The sequence below is a fragment of the Leopardus geoffroyi genome, chromosome B3 (assembly GCF_018350155.1).
Source record: "Leopardus geoffroyi isolate Oge1 chromosome B3, O.geoffroyi_Oge1_pat1.0, whole genome shotgun sequence".
In the NCBI taxonomy this organism is placed as follows: domain Eukaryota; kingdom Metazoa; phylum Chordata; class Mammalia; order Carnivora; family Felidae; genus Leopardus; species Leopardus geoffroyi.
In genome coordinates, this window is record NC_059337.1 from 115,412,760 (window position 1) to 115,430,597 (window position 17,838).

The 17,838-nt window shown below is 51.0% G+C and overlaps 1 protein-coding gene across 1 annotated transcript; it reads right to left on the reverse strand.

The window, feature by feature from the left end:
• Positions 1-5,975, reverse strand: CCDC177 (coiled-coil domain containing 177). Its single transcript, XM_045448121.1, has 2 exons — positions 5,647-5,975; positions 1-4,689 (listed from the first exon to the last, which is right to left on the reverse strand). Exon 2 carries the CDS (start codon positions 4,659-4,661, stop codon positions 2,559-2,561), a length of 2,103 nt encoding a protein of 700 aa, XP_045304077.1. The 5' UTR covers positions 4,662-4,689; positions 5,647-5,975; the 3' UTR covers positions 1-2,558.
• Between the last annotated feature and the right edge of the window lie 11,863 nt (positions 5,976-17,838).

The following is a 17,838-nucleotide window of genomic DNA, read 5'->3' on the forward strand; positions in this document are numbered from 1 at the left end:
TTTTTTTTTTTTTTTCTTGAAGGACTCTTTATTTTCTTAAAGTTTTTATTTAAATTCCAGTTAGCTGTAATGGGGCTTTTGAGACCATTCTTTTCTGCCCCAGATCGCAACAGTACATTGTACTCTCTGGGCACGGTACAGTCAGAGGATCCTTTCTGTTTACGGCAATTGCCCCTGCACTTCTAAAGTCATAGAACTGAGAGACCGCTTTGACTCTGATTCATCTTCACAGTGCTGAGGAGGGCCAAAGACACGACCCCCTCTCCACAGGTGGGGAAACCAAGGCACAGAGAGATGATCTACCCAAAGTCACTCAGTAAGTTGGAAAACAAACTGAACAAAGGGCGAGGTAAGATCGCCTGTGTACCTTTCAGTGTCTCATCCACAAAACCAGACTGTGTCCTTCTCGAGTGAATGTACATACTTGAGAAGAAAGGAGTTTTAGGTGGAACTTTCTATTAAGGTTTCAAAGGCTCTCTAGGAAATCAGGGGCCACAAGGTAAGAACCAGTAAGTATCCAGTTAACCCTTTAGTTAAATGCCCCTGACTCACAGACAATGCCAATTGTTATAGCTAGCTACTGATAACCTGGTTACCGACAAGAAAATTTGAGGGAAAAATCCACCCCTACCAGAAATAAACCTTGGCACAGCTCTCTTCCCGGTGTTACACCTGAAGTGTAACACACAAGTACTGCTCCCTTCTACACAATGCTTTTGTATCTGCTGGCATGCAGTTGGGGGTGGGGTGGGGTACAGACGGAGTGTGTGTATATGTGTGTATGTAATATCAGACATTTTAGGGACAATTCTGCCCAGCAGAATATACACGAAATATGTCCAATATAGTAGTTCTCTACCCTGTTTCTTGCTTTTGTTTGTTTTTGGTTTTTTGGTAACTTTTATTTCCTGGTCCCGATTTAATGAAAAAAGTAATGTTTTCTGTGATGAAGGCAAGAGTCAATGGGTAGATATGGCCGGCGGCTGATTTCGGCTTCATGGAAAGGAAGCACTCTAAGGGTTAAAGTAGGCTGAAGACAACTGAATGGGAATTTGTTAGACTTGCAAGTATTTTCCCCCAGAAGCTAAATGATCATCTGTCCTGACGCGCCTGGCCCCCTCCGACACCAGGAATCCATATTCCCAGAAACCAGCTAGGCCAACAGCAGCCCTCCTGCCTCCCTACTCCAGGTCAAGAAAGGCACAAAGAAGACCAACAAATAATACTGAGGCGGTGCTTTGGGTCCGGAAGACCTTGAGGTACCTGGAAAAGAGTACTGATGGCCCCATCTGGCCAATGGGAAAGGTGAGGCACGGAGAGACTGATTAAACACTTTAAGTCACAAGTGAGAGAGAACCAGGAACTTAAGGGGGGGGTGGGTGAGGGGACATTCTCTTTTTCTTCTGTGGGGGAGGACGAGGGGGAAACATACCACCAACAATAGCAAACACAACTCTCAACAGCAAAGCGGCAGGATCCCAGCCACCCCAGGAGATCACCCTCTGAGCAGCTGTGAGGATTCCTCCGCAGAGGAAATCCTAGCTCCAGACTCGCTGCACCCACCCTTGGGGCTGCATCCAGGGCTGGAGATTGAGGCAGGATTGGCCTGGGCAGGCACATAAGGTAGCTCTGCTTCTTAAGGCATGGCTGCTGTCTTTCGAGGAATGGGCTCACATCCACGTTGGGAGGTGGGCGTCAGACCGCTGCCTCCCCTGAAACTACCCTGCAAGAAAGCATCATTTGGTGGAACACTGCTGCCTAGGGAACTCATCTCCCCCGGGGCTGGGGGCTTCCACTAAAGCCAAAACAGCGTCACCAAGCCAACCAGCAACACATTTCTTGTGTCCCTTGGAAGAATAAGAAGAGAGAGAGAGAGAGAGAAAAGAAGACACAAATGAATCATAAATTTGCAGATGATTGTCTAACTAGAAAGCCAAGGGGAATCAACCAAAAAACTACCAGAACTAAGATCAGAATTTGCTCAAGTGGCAGATTAAAAGTCAAGCATACAAAGAACCCATCGCTTTTGGGGTCACTTGGTGTGGCCTAACTCGCTGGAAGAGCTGTGCTTTTCTGCGTGGCCTCCACGCTTTGTGCAACTTGCCAGATTTAAAAAGATGGAGGCGAGCCGAGGGGATGCCTCCTCCGCTGTCACCTCAGACACCAATGTGCGACAGGTGCCTGGGCTCACTGCTGCAGAAGGGGCGGTCACTCCCAGGGGGGCCCTCCCTGCAGGCCCGACCCAGCCTCTTTCTCCCCAACTCTTTTTCTATTCCAATCCCAAAGACACATGGGGAAGCTTGGCAAGGGTAGCTGCGGGAGCCACCAAGGGTGGATGTGGTCAAAGATTGTGCTCTGTCATTTCCAAACAAAGTCCGTTTTTAAAAAGGCGGTGGGGCTGTCAGGTCTCCTATCTGTCCTCTCAATGCCTCTCTGATCGGAAGCCTGGCGAGGCCACTGTGCTGAGCCCCGACGGGGGACTTCCACGGTCTGGTCATAAAGGCCAAGGGAGGCCGCCCAGGGCTGAGTGTGGCAGGCTGGCCAGCCAGGGGTGGCGGTCATTTGCGGTCCAGGTTGGCGTGCAGCTGGGCTTCCCGCACCATGCGGTCAAAGGAGCGCGTGTTGGTTTCCTCGCGCACCTTCTCCCGCACGTGGAAGGAGGCCCGGGCTGTGGAGCGGGCGCTCTCCAGCGCGCTCCTCCGCTCCCGAGACAGCTGCTCGCTGCGCTCCAGCTTGCGCCCGATGGCCTGCAGTAGCTCCCGCCGGCGGCAGTCTTCGTCCCTCTCCACCTTCTCCTTATTGGCGCGCTGGGCCCGCTCCTTTTCCAACCGACTCTGGCCCACACGCCGCGCCTTCTGCTGCACCGCTTCCTCGGCCGCCTGCGCCGCGTGTTGCAGCCGCCGCTCTCCGGCCCGGGCCAGCGCCTCCAGGTGCGCCTGGTGCTCGCGCTCTTTGCGCTCGGCCGCCTCCTTAGCCCGTCGGCCCTGCAGCTCCTCCCGCCGGGCCCGCTCCCGCAGCTCGCGGGCGCGCTGCTCCACCAGCTGCTCGTAGTTCTCCTGCGCGCGCCCCAAGCTGGCCTCCAGGGAGCTCCGCAGGCCCTCTCGCTCCGCGCGCTCCTGCCGGGCCCGGCCTTGCAGCAGCGCCTCGTGGCGCGCCCGCTCGGCCCGGCTCAGCTCCCGCTTCTCCCGCTGCAGCTGGCCCTCCTGCCGCTGCTTAGTGCGGGCCGCTCGCTGGGCGCGCTCCCGGCGGGCCTGTTCGGCCCGCTCGCGCCCTTCCTGCAGGCCCTCCTCCCGCTGCTTCAGGTTCTGTTCCTGCTGCAGCTTGCGCAGCCTATCCTCCCGGGCCGCGCGCTCCGCCCGCTCCCGCCGCAGCAGGCCCTGGCGCTCCGCCAGCTCCCGCCGCCGCTCCTCGCTGCGCTCGCACTGCCGCTGCCGTCGTCGCGCCGCCTCGAGCTCCTCGCGCCCCCGGCGGCCGCGCCGCTCCTCCACCTGCGCCGCCCAGGCCCGGCGGCCCTGCTCCAGCGCGCGCTGCTTCTCCCGCTCCTCGCGTTCCCGCCGCTGCTCAGCGCGCACGCGCTGCTGCTCCCACTGGCCGTGGGCCGCGGCGCGCTGCTCCAGCAGCAGGCGCTCCTCCTGGTGGCGCGCCAGCATCAGCGCCGCGATCTTGCGGTCGCGCTCCGGCACTCCCCGCAGGCCCCGCTCGGCGCGCACTTGGCGCACTATGCGCTCCACGTGCTGAGCCGTCTGCGGCGAGTGGCTCAGGTCGCCCAGGCTGAAGCTGCGGCCGGTGAGCGGCACCAGGGCCAGGGCAGATGGGCGGCCCAGAGGGTTGGGGGCGGAGGACGCGGAGCCCGCTGGGCAGCTGTTCCTGGCCGAGGCCCGCGGAGGCCAGCGCAGCTCCCGCAGGCTCTCCCCGCTGTAGGACGACGACGACGCGCCGGACTCGGAGCTGAGGGCGCCCTCGCGCCGGCGGGACAGCGAGTCTAGCGAGTGGCTCTTCCTACCTGCCCGCGAACCCGCGGGCGGAGGTTGCGTCCGAGCAGGGGACGGGCTGGAGGAGGCCTTGCGGGCGGCACGCGGCGCGGGCGAGGCCGGGAGGCTGGCGCTGCTGCAGCTGCTGCTGCTGCCGCCCGCGCTGGCGCCCGAGGCGGCGACGGCCGCCTGGCCCAGTGGCGTGAAGAGGCGCCGTTTCTCCTCGCGCACTATGCGCTCGCGCTCGGCCCGGCACTGCTGCAGCTTGGCGCGTCGCTCCGCTTCGTAGGCCTCGTACAGGCCGGTGGCCACTCTCATGGAGCGGCCCGGGGCCTCGCGCACCAGGTCGGCCAGGGCCCTTGGCAGCAGCTCCACTGGCTTGACGGCGCAGCGAGCGCAGGCCTCCAGCGAGCGAGGGCTGGTCAGCACGTAGCGGCTGCCCTCGGCCTCCGGACAGTCGAAGTTGAAGAGGTCGAGATGCAGCAGTGGAGACTGCTCCCGCCGCCCGCCTTCTTCCGCTACGCTCGGGACTTCAGCCTTGCGGGGCGCCGCCGCGGAGGCCGAAGCCGAGGAGGCGGCGGGCTGCTGGGCGCCCTGGGCGTCAGGGGGCACGGACGCGGCGGCGCCGTCCCCTCCCGAACCTTCAGGCTCGGCTCCCTCCTTCTCCTCTTCCGGCACAGGGTCCACCATGGCTGAGCCCTGTCCTTTTGTGGAGTCTCTGCGGATGACAAGGTAGGGACACCGAGGAATACATGAGAGCGGTTCCGTCTGCCCCATTCATATACACCCCCTCCCAACTTAATCCGCTTTGGGATTAGGCTCAGAGGCCCCGAGAACGTAAATCATAATACCGCTGTCCTGAAAACCCAGGCGGGGGGTGGGAGGGGGCGGGTACTGGTGCAAGGAGAAAAGCCTCAACCTCCGTCAGCCCCGGTGTGCAGGGCAGGGTCCTGGGGCCCGGCTCCCCAGGACATCTGGCCCGCTGGATGCATCTCCTTCCTGCTGCAAGTTAAAATGAAAAGATCGCGGTGCAGGCAGTGGCCGGCCAGGGAGGCAGTGGAGGATTCCCGGGAGGATTAGTGTATTTGTTTGTAGCTTAGGCGGGGACCGGGGACGCAGCTTTGCAGGAACAAAAAAGAAAAAAAAAAAAAAAAGAAAAGGCCTGTTCATCCTCAGAGCTCATTGCTGCGAGGACCCCATTTGCCTAGGGAAGAAGTTTATTTGGGATTAGGCCCAGAAGCCCTGTGATTTGTATGATAAATTTACATGAGATATACCATACGATTTCCCCCTGCCAAAGGAGACCCGGGTCCGGAGCTGATGGAAGGGCAAAGGGAAATGCCTCAATTACAAAAGGCCTCCCCGGGAGGGGTGTTCGATCCTGGCTCTGCCTTTTGGGCAGGGCTTGCTAGGAGCAGTGCCCGCCCCCACCCCCACCCCTCGCGGGTGTTTGCTGGGGATGGGGAAGGCGCCTGGGTCCTCTCAAATGCACCCGATGCCCTCCAAGTCTGAATGTGCTAAAGGCACCAATCCACCCCAGTCTAGGCTCGGACACCTGCCCCTGGATATCCTCCGAGTCCCCCTACCGTATCTCAGTGAGCTGGGCTCCGGGGACTCTGCTTGCCCAGCCACGCCAGTGCCCGCTGCTCCCGGGTCTCCCGGCCGGTTCACTCACCACACGTTCCGGGCTCCGGCCCCGCGCGGAGGGCTTTTGTTCGCAGCTCGCCGCTCTCCCCTGCGCGTCTTCAATCCCCGCGCCGGCGGGGTCGGGTTACTAACGGCTGCAGCCGCGGTAGGAGCCCCAGCTGCCACCGCAGCCACCGCCAGCGTCTCTCCATGGGGCCCGCACACATCCCAGACGCTACCTACACGCGGGAGGGGGAGTGCGACAAGGCCTCCCTAAAATAACGCAGCGCTGCTCCCTTCCCTCACGCTGATTCTTTTAAAAAAGGAAGCCGGGTTCCATCGCTGCTGCATCCCTCGCTGCCTCTCCAACCGGGAAGGTACCGCAGGTCTGGCGACGCCCTCAGCGCCTCCTGGTGGACATTCAATGTTGGTTTGTTTGCTTAGAGGGCGAAGAGAAATTATATATACATATGAAATATGTTTTTACATATGAAATATAAATATATACATATGTAAAAATATATGAAATATATTTTCTATATGAAATATAAACATATATGTATATTTGGTAGAGATGGATGTATATACATATATATACATATATATATATATACACATATATACATACATATATACATACATATATACATACATATATATGTATATATATATATTTGGGGGAATATATATTCCCCCAAATACATATTCCCCCAAAGAAATATATTCCCAAATATATATTCATATCCCAAATATATATTCATCATCCCAAATATATATACATATATATATACACATATATACACACATATATATACATATATATACACATATATACATATATATATATATATATAGGTGAATACACACACACTTACTTGGAGCATATATCCACTGAGAAACTAATCTTTAAGCATCTTCACTGGGTAGAATGAAGGAATAGCTTGGCTTGCTTCTCAAGGGAACCCTGAGAAACATATAAACTTGATAGTAACTAATTGAGTAGAAATATGGTTCCTAATCCAAATTATTAATGTTACTTTTTAAGAAAAACTAAGCGCACTCAGATTGTTTCGAGGCAAGCAGAAGATGTGTGACCAGTGTTTAATGCAAATTTGGGGGACTTCCTGGTTCCAGATAATACACATTAGAACCAGTTAGCGCTGTTTAATGGGTGTTATTTTGAGACACCTCCTCCCCACCTTTTTTTCCATTTGGAGTGGTTTTGGCCACAGGAAGCAGAAGGGAGGCCTGGAGGGAGCTTGCTGGGTGTGTGGGACATAACATTAGAGAGCATGGTAAACTATGTTGTCAATAATCTTGATGTTGTCAGATGGTAATGAGGAGCAAGTGAAGGATTGAAAGCAGAAAAATGACGTGGGTTGATTTATATTTTCAGAACGTAACTCTAGCAGCAATGGGCAATGGAGTAAGGGCTCTAGGGGAGGTCAACGGGAGGCCGGAAGCCCTGTTAGCTGTACCATCGCCCAAGGCAGGAAAGGTTGGGACTTGAGGGGGAACAGCAGCAGGACAAGTAGGTCTGGTTGAGCTGGGGGGTGTACAGATTCCTGAAATAGAAAAAGAATGTTCAAAGATAGCTTGGCCCTGGGGGTGTGAGAAGCAGTGAAGGGTCAGGGATGACTTCCTGGAGCAGTGAGGTAGCTGGGTGCACCCAGTGAGAGTACGGAGCCAGGAGGGAGGAGTAGGTGATGAGGAGAGCCTGGGAGAGAGGAGTTTCTTCTTGGACCACTTGCATGTAAGGTGGAGCTGCCCAGCAGGTGACTGGGAAGTTGTGTCAGACGTCTCGACTGGAGCTAGAGTTTAGGACATCATCACCATATACGGTGTTCCTAAAACCAGCAGTGGGAGTGAGATCACCCAGCAAGGGCAGGAGGAGTGACAAGGGAGGCAGGCAGGGCATGATGAGGCTGCTAAAGGAACAGGAGTCCATGAAGGGGACCAGTCAGCACTAGCACGAAAGTCAAGGTCTTGTGAGGCTAACAACAGAGCACTACAGGAGGGGGTACCCTAGTGTCGAGGCCACAGAGGTCCAGAAGGATTTCCCCTGGCATCAAATACCCACTGAAATTGGCAGTGACGGGGTTTTTGGTGACATCAACAAAAACAGCCTCAGTATCGTCCTGGGGGTCAATGCCAAACTGCAGGAGGTTGAGGTTCGGGGGAGGTGAGAAAGTATCACTGACTCTTTGACATTTGGATGAGAGTGTTTGGAGCTGTAAAGGGCTTGAGACCTCATCCCACTGACATGCGGACACATTAACCTGCCAGTTTCATAGACTTCATAGACAAGCCTGTCCTTGGTCAGAAACAAAGGACTTTGTTACTTCTGGCACAGCAGACAGCAGGAGGTCCGTGTTTCTGTTGCCTCCCTGTGCCCAACTCCCTCGGAGCCTTGGGGAGATGGGCCCAGATAGCTATTTTACATACAATGGGTTTGTGTCACAGGTGAATGACCCTACTAAATTTAGTAACTCTTCATCTTTTCAGGGGGGGGACTAGCAGACCTGCTCAACCTTTGCCCCAGAGGGAGGCAATATCTTCGTTATCTGGGACCAAGATCAAGTCTTCTCTCTGACCTGGAGGGAGACTCTTTCTCTCTCTGTCTTCCAGGGATGTGGGCTGTACACACATCCTTGGAAAATAGTCCAGAATAAAAGCCTGTACAAGATATGCAGAAATGCCATGGAGAATTGCTCTCAACAGAGAAAAGGAGCAATTGATCAGATTAGCTAGTAAGAGTTGGGGCTGGGATTCGGACCTGGCTCTGTCTGATTCCGAAGTGGATCCCATGCCTTGTAATGCATCTAGAAATAAAGTAAAGGATCTATGGATTCAGATGAGTGGACTAGTTATAGTTAGTGGACTAGTGGACTATAGTGGGCTAGTAAACAGTTACTATTCATTTGGATAAATCTCATCTTACAGGTATGGTCAGAATCAATCAGGAAACATCTGTAGTATCTGTAAGTTTTAAAGGGGAAGCCCAACAAATGTCCCACCTTTAATTAAGGAATGATTCACCTACGGGAAAGGTCAGGGAAGGAGAGGGCATGGAAAGGGGTCCCTGAAATAGGACACTGATCTCTAGCCAGCCACTTGAGCAGAACTGACTTGGCAAACAGTGGGGGTACTACTGAATTATCCTGGATCTCTCACCTCTCATCTTTAGGTGCCTTGGACATTTCAGGAGCTGGGTTTCAAACAGGTTAAGTACTGGCTTCCTTCAGGTTGGGAGTCCTAGCCTGCCAAACATCAAAGGTATTAAGTCCAGTTTTATTATGGCAGCCAGTAGAGAAAGCAGCCCAGTTTGGGAACATGCATCTGCCCCTTGTGAGTGAGGTTGCGGACATGGTGATGAGGAAGGTGACTCTTAAAGAGTCATACAGACTAGTTCAAACGCCCGCTAACCAGGCTGTATGATTTCAGGCAAGCTTCTTAGCTCCTCTGAGCCTCAGCTTCCTCAAAAGAGGAGCCACAATATGGACTGTTATTTTGCGTTGCACAGGCCTTTAGAGATGATAATTTACTAAGTACCTTGTTAGATCCCTTAATAGAACAGCTCACTGGCCGCCTGGGAGCTATAACAAATTACCATGAACATAAACAACAAACAGTCTCACAGTTCTGGAGGCTGGGACGTCCAAGATCAAGGTGTGGTGTTTGGTGAGGGCCCCACTTCCTGGTTTGCAGATAGCCAGCCTCTTGTAGCCTCACCTGGCGGAGAGCAGAGAGAGAGCAAGTTCTGTCCTGTCTTTTCTTATAAGGACACAAAGCCCATCAGGAGGGCTCCAACCCCATGACCTAGTTACCTCCATCTCCAAACACCATCACACTGGGGGTTAGGATTTCAACATTTGAATTTGGGGGAGACACAACCATTCAGTCCATAACACTCACTTAATTTGGACCAAAAAACCCTCCTACAATGTAGACACTATTATCTCCATTTAAATTCATTTTTCTCAGTCCTCACCACCTACCTCAGCTCCGTGCGCTTGTGTTTATTCCCTCTTCTCAATATAATCCTATTCATAGAATGGAGATTATTCCATCTAAAGCTCTAAATCAAGAGTTGGTAAACTATGGTCTGTGGGCCAAATCTACTCACTGACTGTTTTTGTAAATAAAGTTTTATTGAAACACAGCTATGTTTATTTGTTTGCGTGTTGTCTGTACTACCTTTTGGCAACAGTATAAGAATTGAGTAGTTTTTTTTTTTTTTAATTTTTTTTTTTTTTCAACGTTTATTTATTTTTGGGACAGCGAGAGACAGAGCATGAACGGGGGAGGGGCAGAGAGAGAGGGAGACACAGAATCGGAAACAGGCTCCAGGCTCTGAGCCATCAGCCCAGAGCCCGACGCGGGGCTCGAACTCACGGACCGCGAGATCGTGACCTGAGCTGAAGTCGGACGCTTAACCGACTGCGCCACCCAGGCGCCCCTGGAATTGAGTAGTTTTGAAAGAGACTGTATGTATGACTCACAAAGTTTAAAATGTTTGCTGTCGGGCTCTTCGGAGAACAAGTTTGCCAGTCCCTGTTCTAATGACTGATGATAGCTTTTGCCCAGCTATCAGTTTATTGACTTGCACCTCCAAATTCACTCTTCCTGCTCTGGGAGAGTGGACTGTGTGCATTTTCTACTTGACAGTAAGCACAATGCTAAGGTTAGCCAGTAGAGGGAGCCAGAGGGACGTTGCAGGAGAAAGGGGCTTCTCTTTCTGGTTCCTTTGTGCTGTGATTTCTGCTTTTTCTTGTTCCTGCTGCCTGATGAGTGGTGTGGGTGTGGGGTAACATCCTGTGACGCTTTGCTCCAGCTGTGTCCCCAGAGTCGTCAGTGACTCACAGCCCCGGCCCAGGTCTGGTGAGCACCTTCCTGGGCCTTCCTGAGGCAGACACCACAGATGCTAAACCGCATGCCCCATAGTGGTTCTCTGACTCCCTTTCTCCAGTCTAGTCCACCTCTAAAGATGATTTCCTGTTTGCCTGTGGAGCAGCCCTGCCCCAGACAAACTTCTCTGACATCCAGGGGGCTGCAATCACACCTTTCCCAATGAGCTCTGAATCCCAACCCCCAGTGGGGGGGCCCCCTTCCAAGTTGTCCCTTCTGAGTACTCTCCCTCAGCCTTAGGGAACCCTTGAGAGTTCTCTGTATATCTATATTTATTCTCCTTTTATAGCTTAATGCCTCCCTATATGAGCTTCCTCTGTAGATTACTGTGTGGTTTCTGCCTCCTGACTAGATCAGTGTAATGCACAGTGCAAAATGTAACCCATTCCCAGTTCTTGGGACTAAGGCCTTCAGAAGAAATTCAGGACACAAACTAGCACGTAAAAGGTAATATTAGTTAAAAATAAAATGTTTAGGGGCACTTGGGCGGCTCAGTCGGTTAAGCATTCAGCTTGTGGTTTCGGCTCAAGTCATAATGTCACAGTTCATGAGTTTGAGCCCTACATCAGGCTCTGTGCCGACAGCACAGAGCCTGCTTGGGATTCACTCTCTTTCTCTCTCTGCCCCTCCCTGGCTTGCTCTCTCTCTCTCTCTCTCTCAAAATAAATAAATGAGAAGAAATTGTTTATTTCGTATTTTTTGGAGTAATATGTGTTTGTGACAGTAGGAAAAGAGAAAATACAGGAAGGAAAAAAACTGTAGGAAAAGAATCACTCAAAGACTACCAGCTTGGTTACAACTTGGTGTGTAGGCAGTGGGGACTTGTAAAGCTGCAGGAGGACACGTTCCTGTCTGTTTTCGCTCACAACTGCTTAGGGCCTGGCCCATAGTAGGTCCTCCTGCTGAATGGGTCAACAAGAGTGCGTGAACGCGTCTAATTGGTGTTACTTTGCTCACCATATATACAAGGCAAGTGGCCTTTGTCAAAGTATTTTTGAGCTGTTAAGCCACTTTGATGACTCTTTGGGAGTTCGGTATGATAAGCAGGTGATGCTCATAGGGACAGGAGAGACCAACCTGCCCTAGACCACGGAGGTGCCTCAGCAAGGGAATCTAGGAGTCTTACAGTTCATCTGATGGGGTTTTCTCTCACTTTAAGAAGGGCCACACCAGGGCGCCTGGGTGGCTCAGTCGTTTAAGCGTCCGACTTCAGCTCAGGTCACGATCTCGCGGTCAGTGAGTTCGAGCCCCACGTCGGGCTCTGGGCTGATGGCTCAGAGCCTGGAGCCTGCTTCCCATTCTGTGTCTCCCTCTCTCTCTGTCCCTCCCCCATTCATATTCGGTCTCTCTCTGTCTCAAAAATAAATAAGCGTTAAAAAAAATAAAAAAAAATTATTAAAAAAAAAAAAAAGAAGAGCCACACCTCATTCCATCCACTGCCCTCCCCTGCCATGACATTGGAGAAGTGTCCTTGTTCCTGAGTATGACCATGCACTGGGGGGGGGGGGGGGGGGGGGGGGGGGGAGGGAGGTGCTGCCCCATGGCTGTTTTGTCTGTGAACAAAATGGATCTGCTCAAAAGAGCAGGCTGTTCTTCAGGAGCTGGCCTTGTTTCCAGCCCCTCTGTCTCTGGCATGAAGTTGCCTGCGTGATCAGCACTTTAGGGGCCTTCCTTTTTTTTTTTTTTTAAGATTTATTTTTGAGAGAGAGAGAGAGTCAGAGCGTGAGTTGGGGAGGGGCAGAGAGAGAGAGGGAGACACAGAATCCAAAGCAGGCTCCAGGCTCTGAACTGACAGCACAGAGCCTTGACGGGGCTTGAACTCACAAACCTAGAGGTCATGACCTGAGCCGAAGTCAGACCCTTAACTGACTGAGCAGCCCAGGAGCCCCGGGGCCCTTCCATTTTGAAAGTGGCTACTCTGAAGTTACAGCTTCTGTTCCCCACAGGCCACTTCCCCCACTGTCTGCGACACACACGCACACACACTCTTACTAATTCCTTTTTTATGTATGGACAGTCCTAACTTCAAATGTTGTGCACCGTTACTCTCATAATGTCTTAAACCAGTCATCCTGATGTTTATACTTGGAGATTCAGAGATGAATCATATTCCATTACTGGAGATTGTGGCCCCTGTTTGCCTGTTCGTCTTGGGAATCGGGAATCTGCCATCAGGCTCTATTTTACCCATCCAGATGTGTCCATCAATCACACAAGAACAACAACAACAAAAGCCATGAAAACTTGCTATTAAAAAGCACCAAGCTTGGCCAGGAAGCCTGGGGGGTACCGAGAAGGTTGAGACTGACCCTCCCCCTTGAGTGCCAGTTGAAGTAACAATACCCAAATATTCAAGAAGTTCAGTGATAATAGGGTTCAATCAGTTACAAGAGTTGGCAAACAACGTAAAAGAGTAACCACAAGGCAGAATGTCATTAATGCATTGCTAACTAGCGCATGACTAATTACCATACAGTGTTAGTAAGTTCTTCAACCTCTCTGAGTCTGATTTCCTTTCTGGATTGTATTAGTTTGCTAAGGCTGCTGTAACAATCTCACATACTGGGTGGCTTCAACAATGGAAATTTGTTGTCTCACAGTCTGGAAGTGCAAGATCAAGTTGTGAGAAGGGTTGCTTCATTCTGACATCTCTCTCTTTGGGACATCTTTCTTTGGCCTAATCTCCTCTTCTTATAAGGACACCAGCCCACCAGGATGACCCCCACTTAACCTCTTTATAGGCCCCCATCCCCAGTCGCATTTGAGGTACACGGGGTTTAGGACAGCAACGTTGAGTTTTGAGGGGACACAATGCAGCCCATAATACTGATAAAATGGAAATAATGGTTCCTGGCTATCTGCAGTCATTCAGATTTTGATCGAGTGCCTATTGTTTGCTAAGCCCTGAGATCACTCTCGTGGGGCCCTATTATTAAGAGAAAAGGGGAGATGGTTTTAGATCAGTCCCAGCAGTGCTGGGAAGGAGGACTGTTGGGAGTTCATTGAGTCAGGCACAAGACTGCCACAGCCTGAACCAGCAGCCGCGGTGAGGACAGAGGACAGAGGGAATAGAAAAATGTTAAAAGATATTTACTGTTGCACGATTAGGTGTGACTCAAAATTCTTAGGTTTCTGGCTTGGACAACTGGATGTGCGGGGAGGGTTGTGGCATTTGCTGAGTTGGAAAATAGAGTAAGAGGAAGAAGTTTTGGCAAAGATGATGAGTTACACTTTAGACCTGTTATTTATTTATTTATTTATTTATTTATTTATTTATTTATCATCATGGTAAGTACACTCTTTAATCCCCATCCCCTATTTCCCCCATCCCCCACCCACCTCCCCTCTGGTAACCATTAGTTCTCTATAGTTAAGAGTCTGTTTCTTGGTTTGCCTCCCTCTTTCTTTTTTTCTTTCCCTTTGCGCATTTGTTTTGTTTCTTAAATTCCACATATGAGTGCAGTCATATAGTATTTGTCTTTCTCTGCTTGACTTATTTCGCTTAGCATAATACTCTCTAGCTCCATCCGAGTCATTGGAAATGGCAAGATTTCCTTCTTTTTTATGGCTGAGTAATATTCCATTGTGTGTATATACCACATCTTTATCCCTTCTTCAGTCACTGGACGCTTGGGCTGTTTCCATAATTTGGCTACTATAAATAATGCTGCTCTGAACATCTGATAATGTATCTTTTTGAAAAAAAAATTTTTTAAGTTTTTATTTATTTATTTTTGAGAGAGACAGAGACAGCACCAGCAAGGGAGGGGCAGAGAGAGAGAGAGAGGGTGAGAGAGAATACCAAGCAGGCTCCATACCGTCAGCACAGAGCCTGATGCCAGGCTCCAGCTCCCGAAACCATGAGATCATGATCTGAGCTGAGACCAAGAGTCAGAGGCTTAACCGACTGAGCCACCCAGGCACCCCACCCTGTGTGTATCCTTTTGAATTAGTATTTTTGTATTCTTTGGATAAATACGCAGTAGTGCAATTATTGGATTGTAGGGTAGTTCGATTTTGAGGACCCTCCATGCTGTTTTCCACAGTGGCCGCACCAGTTTGCATTCCTGCCAATAGCATATGACAGTTCCCTTTTCTCCACGTCCTCGTTCAAGCCCCACATTGGGTGCAGGGCTTACTTAAAGATAAAAAAAAAATTTTTTTTAAATAAGGTTTTTGCTGGGGCGCCTGGGTGGCGCAGTCGGTTAAGCGTCCGACTTCAGCCAGGTCACGATCTCGCGGTCCGTGAGTTCGAGCCCCGCGTCGGGCTCTGGGCTGATGGCTCAGAGCCTGGAGCCTGTTTCTGATTCTGTGTCTCCCTCTCTCTCTGCCCCTCCCCCGTTCATGCTCTGTCTCTCTCTGTCCCAAAAATAAATAAATGTTGTTTTAAAAAAAAAAATAAATAATAAGGTTTTTGCTGAGACTTAAAGGAGATGAATATGTTCAGCACATAGCACAATATGCCCATGTACCTGGTGCAGAGTAAGCCTCAACAAACAGGCCATCAATAGTTAGTAGTAGTTTGGATGAAATGAGCAAATCCAAGCTTTCTTTTGGTTGATTTCCCTTGCACGTGTAGAATGTGTCTCTAACTTGGCCTTCAGTTCCTCTGCTCCATTTGGAAACCTTGCCCTCTACTTATTTTGCCTTTTGTTTCTGGGGATCAGAGGATTTGCCTGGTGCTCTGAGAGAGCTGAGTAGCAGGCGGGATTGTTTTGTGTTGCCCAAGGCAAATTTCCAGAGGGGACCTCGAGGCTCACTTCACCTTTTGACCTCCAGGTGGCGCCACGCCGCCGCTTATCTCTTGGCTCTGGCGCCAATCTTCTAAAGTGAGAAACCCGGCCTGAAAACACCAAAGGTAATCCCTAAAACCCAGAGAGGTGCTGAGCGCACCTGAGAGACAATTTCACAAGGCAACTTGAAGACAATATCTTCTTCAGTTTTGGCCTTGGACTTGACTTGTACCCACCATTCCCTAAGGAGGCCCTGCTGTTTGATGCTTCTGTGTCTCTGCATACTCTTTGCAGTACTTGATCCATGCTACTCTGTGTCACCAACTCCCTCTTGCCTCACAGAACTCGGCTCAAATGTCACCTCCTCAGTGGAGCCTTCCCTGATTAGATCTCCATTCTGGGTTGTGCTTTTACCATACCCTGAGCATTGCATTTGGATGGCGTCCCAATGTATATTTTTAGACATTTTGTTATAGTGAACTTCAAATACCAAAAAATAGGGGAGCCTGGGTGGCTCAGTCGGCTAAGCGTCTGACTTCATCTTGGGTCATGGTCTCACCGTTCGTGGGTTCTGGCCCCGTGTCAGGCTCTGTGCTGGCAGCTCGGAGCCTGGAACCTGCTTCGGATTCTGTCTGTCTCTCTCTCTCTCTCTCTGCCCCTCCCCTGCTCGTGCTCTGTCTCTCTCTCTCTCTCAAAAATAAATAAACATTAAAAAAAAAAATGGAATTAAGTGACCTAATAGCATCAGTCTTGCCGAACTGTAATTTCTGAATTTCTTACATGGTTCGTGCATTAGACAGTGGCCTCTGGGGGCAGAAGAACTGTATTTTATGGCATGTGTCCCCAGCCCCTGTGCCTGACATAAATACTTAATAAAGATTTGAGGAATAAGTGGAAGCACGTACACGTGGTCCTGTTTCCCTACTCCACTGTTCCCCATTTTTATCTTTTTTGGGAGTCTCTTCCCATCCTGCCTTTGGTCTTTGAGGCAAGCAGAGAGGCAGCTGTGGGCTGCCGCATACACATGTGACCACATTTCAACTCTGTCTTTTTTTGTGAACATGACAAAGTGGTTAATGTTTCTGAGCCTCAGTTACGTTATTTGTAAAAAAAAAAAAAAAAAGAAAGAAAGAAAGAAAGAAAGAAAGAAAAGAAAAGAAAAGAAAGAAAAAGGAAGGAGGAAGGAAGGAAGGAATTATGCCTGCTTTGCAGCACTCTTATGAGAATCAGATAAGATACCCACTTGCTTGGCACATAGTAGGTATGCAGTAAATGCTACTTTCCTTTCCTGTGGGTTTTATGCTGGTTCCAAGGAAATGACTTCATCCTTGGGGGAGAATGGCTGTTATTCATCACGCAGCTGGAACAATGACAACATGTATCTTCGGGAAACACCGGCTTCCCCTGCCTGGCATAGGAAGTGAAATGTCAGCCCCCTATGTGTCCACGCCCACTGTATCTGACAAGGGAAGCCAGACTGGCCAAGCCAAAACGAGAAGGGGCCGCAGGGTCTCTGCACTGCACCCTCCCCGTTCGACTTGTCTTTTCTTCCTCCTTTATTCGTTCAGCAGACGCTCCATGGTCTTGAGTGCCTTCTGTGTGCAGACCCGGGGCTAGGTGCTAGGGCTGTGGTGAACAGATGGACTTGGCCGTGCCCTCACAGAACCTGAGCTGTCTGTGGGTGGGGTGGAGGTAAAGACAGGTGCACCTTGCAACAAGGAAAAAGGGCAAGGAATAAGCAGTGTGGGCTATGATAGGGAGTGACAAGGGGATCTAACCTAGTCTGGGGAATAGGAGGGCCCCCTTGGGGAAGTGACAGTGAAGCCAAAATATTAAGAACAAACGGGAGGGGCGCCTGGGTGGCTCAGTGGGTTAAGCGTTGGACTTCAGCTCAGGTCTTGATCTCAAGGTTTCTGAGTTCGAGCCCCGCATCCTGCTGTCAGAGAGGAGCCCACTTCGGATCCTCTGTCCCCCTCTCTCTCCACCCCTCCGCCACTCATTCTCTCTCACTCTCTATTTCTCTCTCTCTCTCAATAAATAAATAAACTTAAAAAAAAAAAAACGGGAGTTAGCCAGGCCAAGCATGTGGGGAGAAGAGAACCCCTCCCTCCTCCCACCTTGGGTCGTCCTCTTTCCCCTCATGCAGTGCCCTGCGTGTACATGCAACCCAGAGCTCTACCTGGGCCCCCCTCCCAAGCCTCCTGGGCTAGAGTCTCCTTCTCACCGAGGAAGTTACTCTAAGATGGTAGCTGAGAAATGTGTTTTCTTCAAGGAGCACTTGCCTTCTGCTCAAGGATGCTTACAGAGGAACTATCTTTAAAGAACAAATTCCAAATACTGAGACTCTCAGGCACTTTCTGGCCAGTGTTTTGGGGAATCCAAGTGGCTGTAGGCTCTCTCCTGAGTACAACCTTCTGCCTCACGGAGCCATCTTTCTTCTTTCTCTGTGTCACTCCTTCCCTTAGCCTCTCCCCATCAGAGCAACCTGGCAATATCCAGAGCCCACGCTTCCTGACCGGGCACAGCTCGAAGCCAGGGCCGGGGGGCAGCTCAGGGGATCTGGGAGGGCACGCAGGTGTTCTGTTGCCTGGCAACAGAAC

Coding starts and splice junctions, on each gene's coding strand:
- CCDC177 (XM_045448121.1), bottom strand. CDS start 4,661: ATGGTGGACCCTGTGCCGGAAGAGGAGAAGGAGGGAGCCGAGCCTGAA.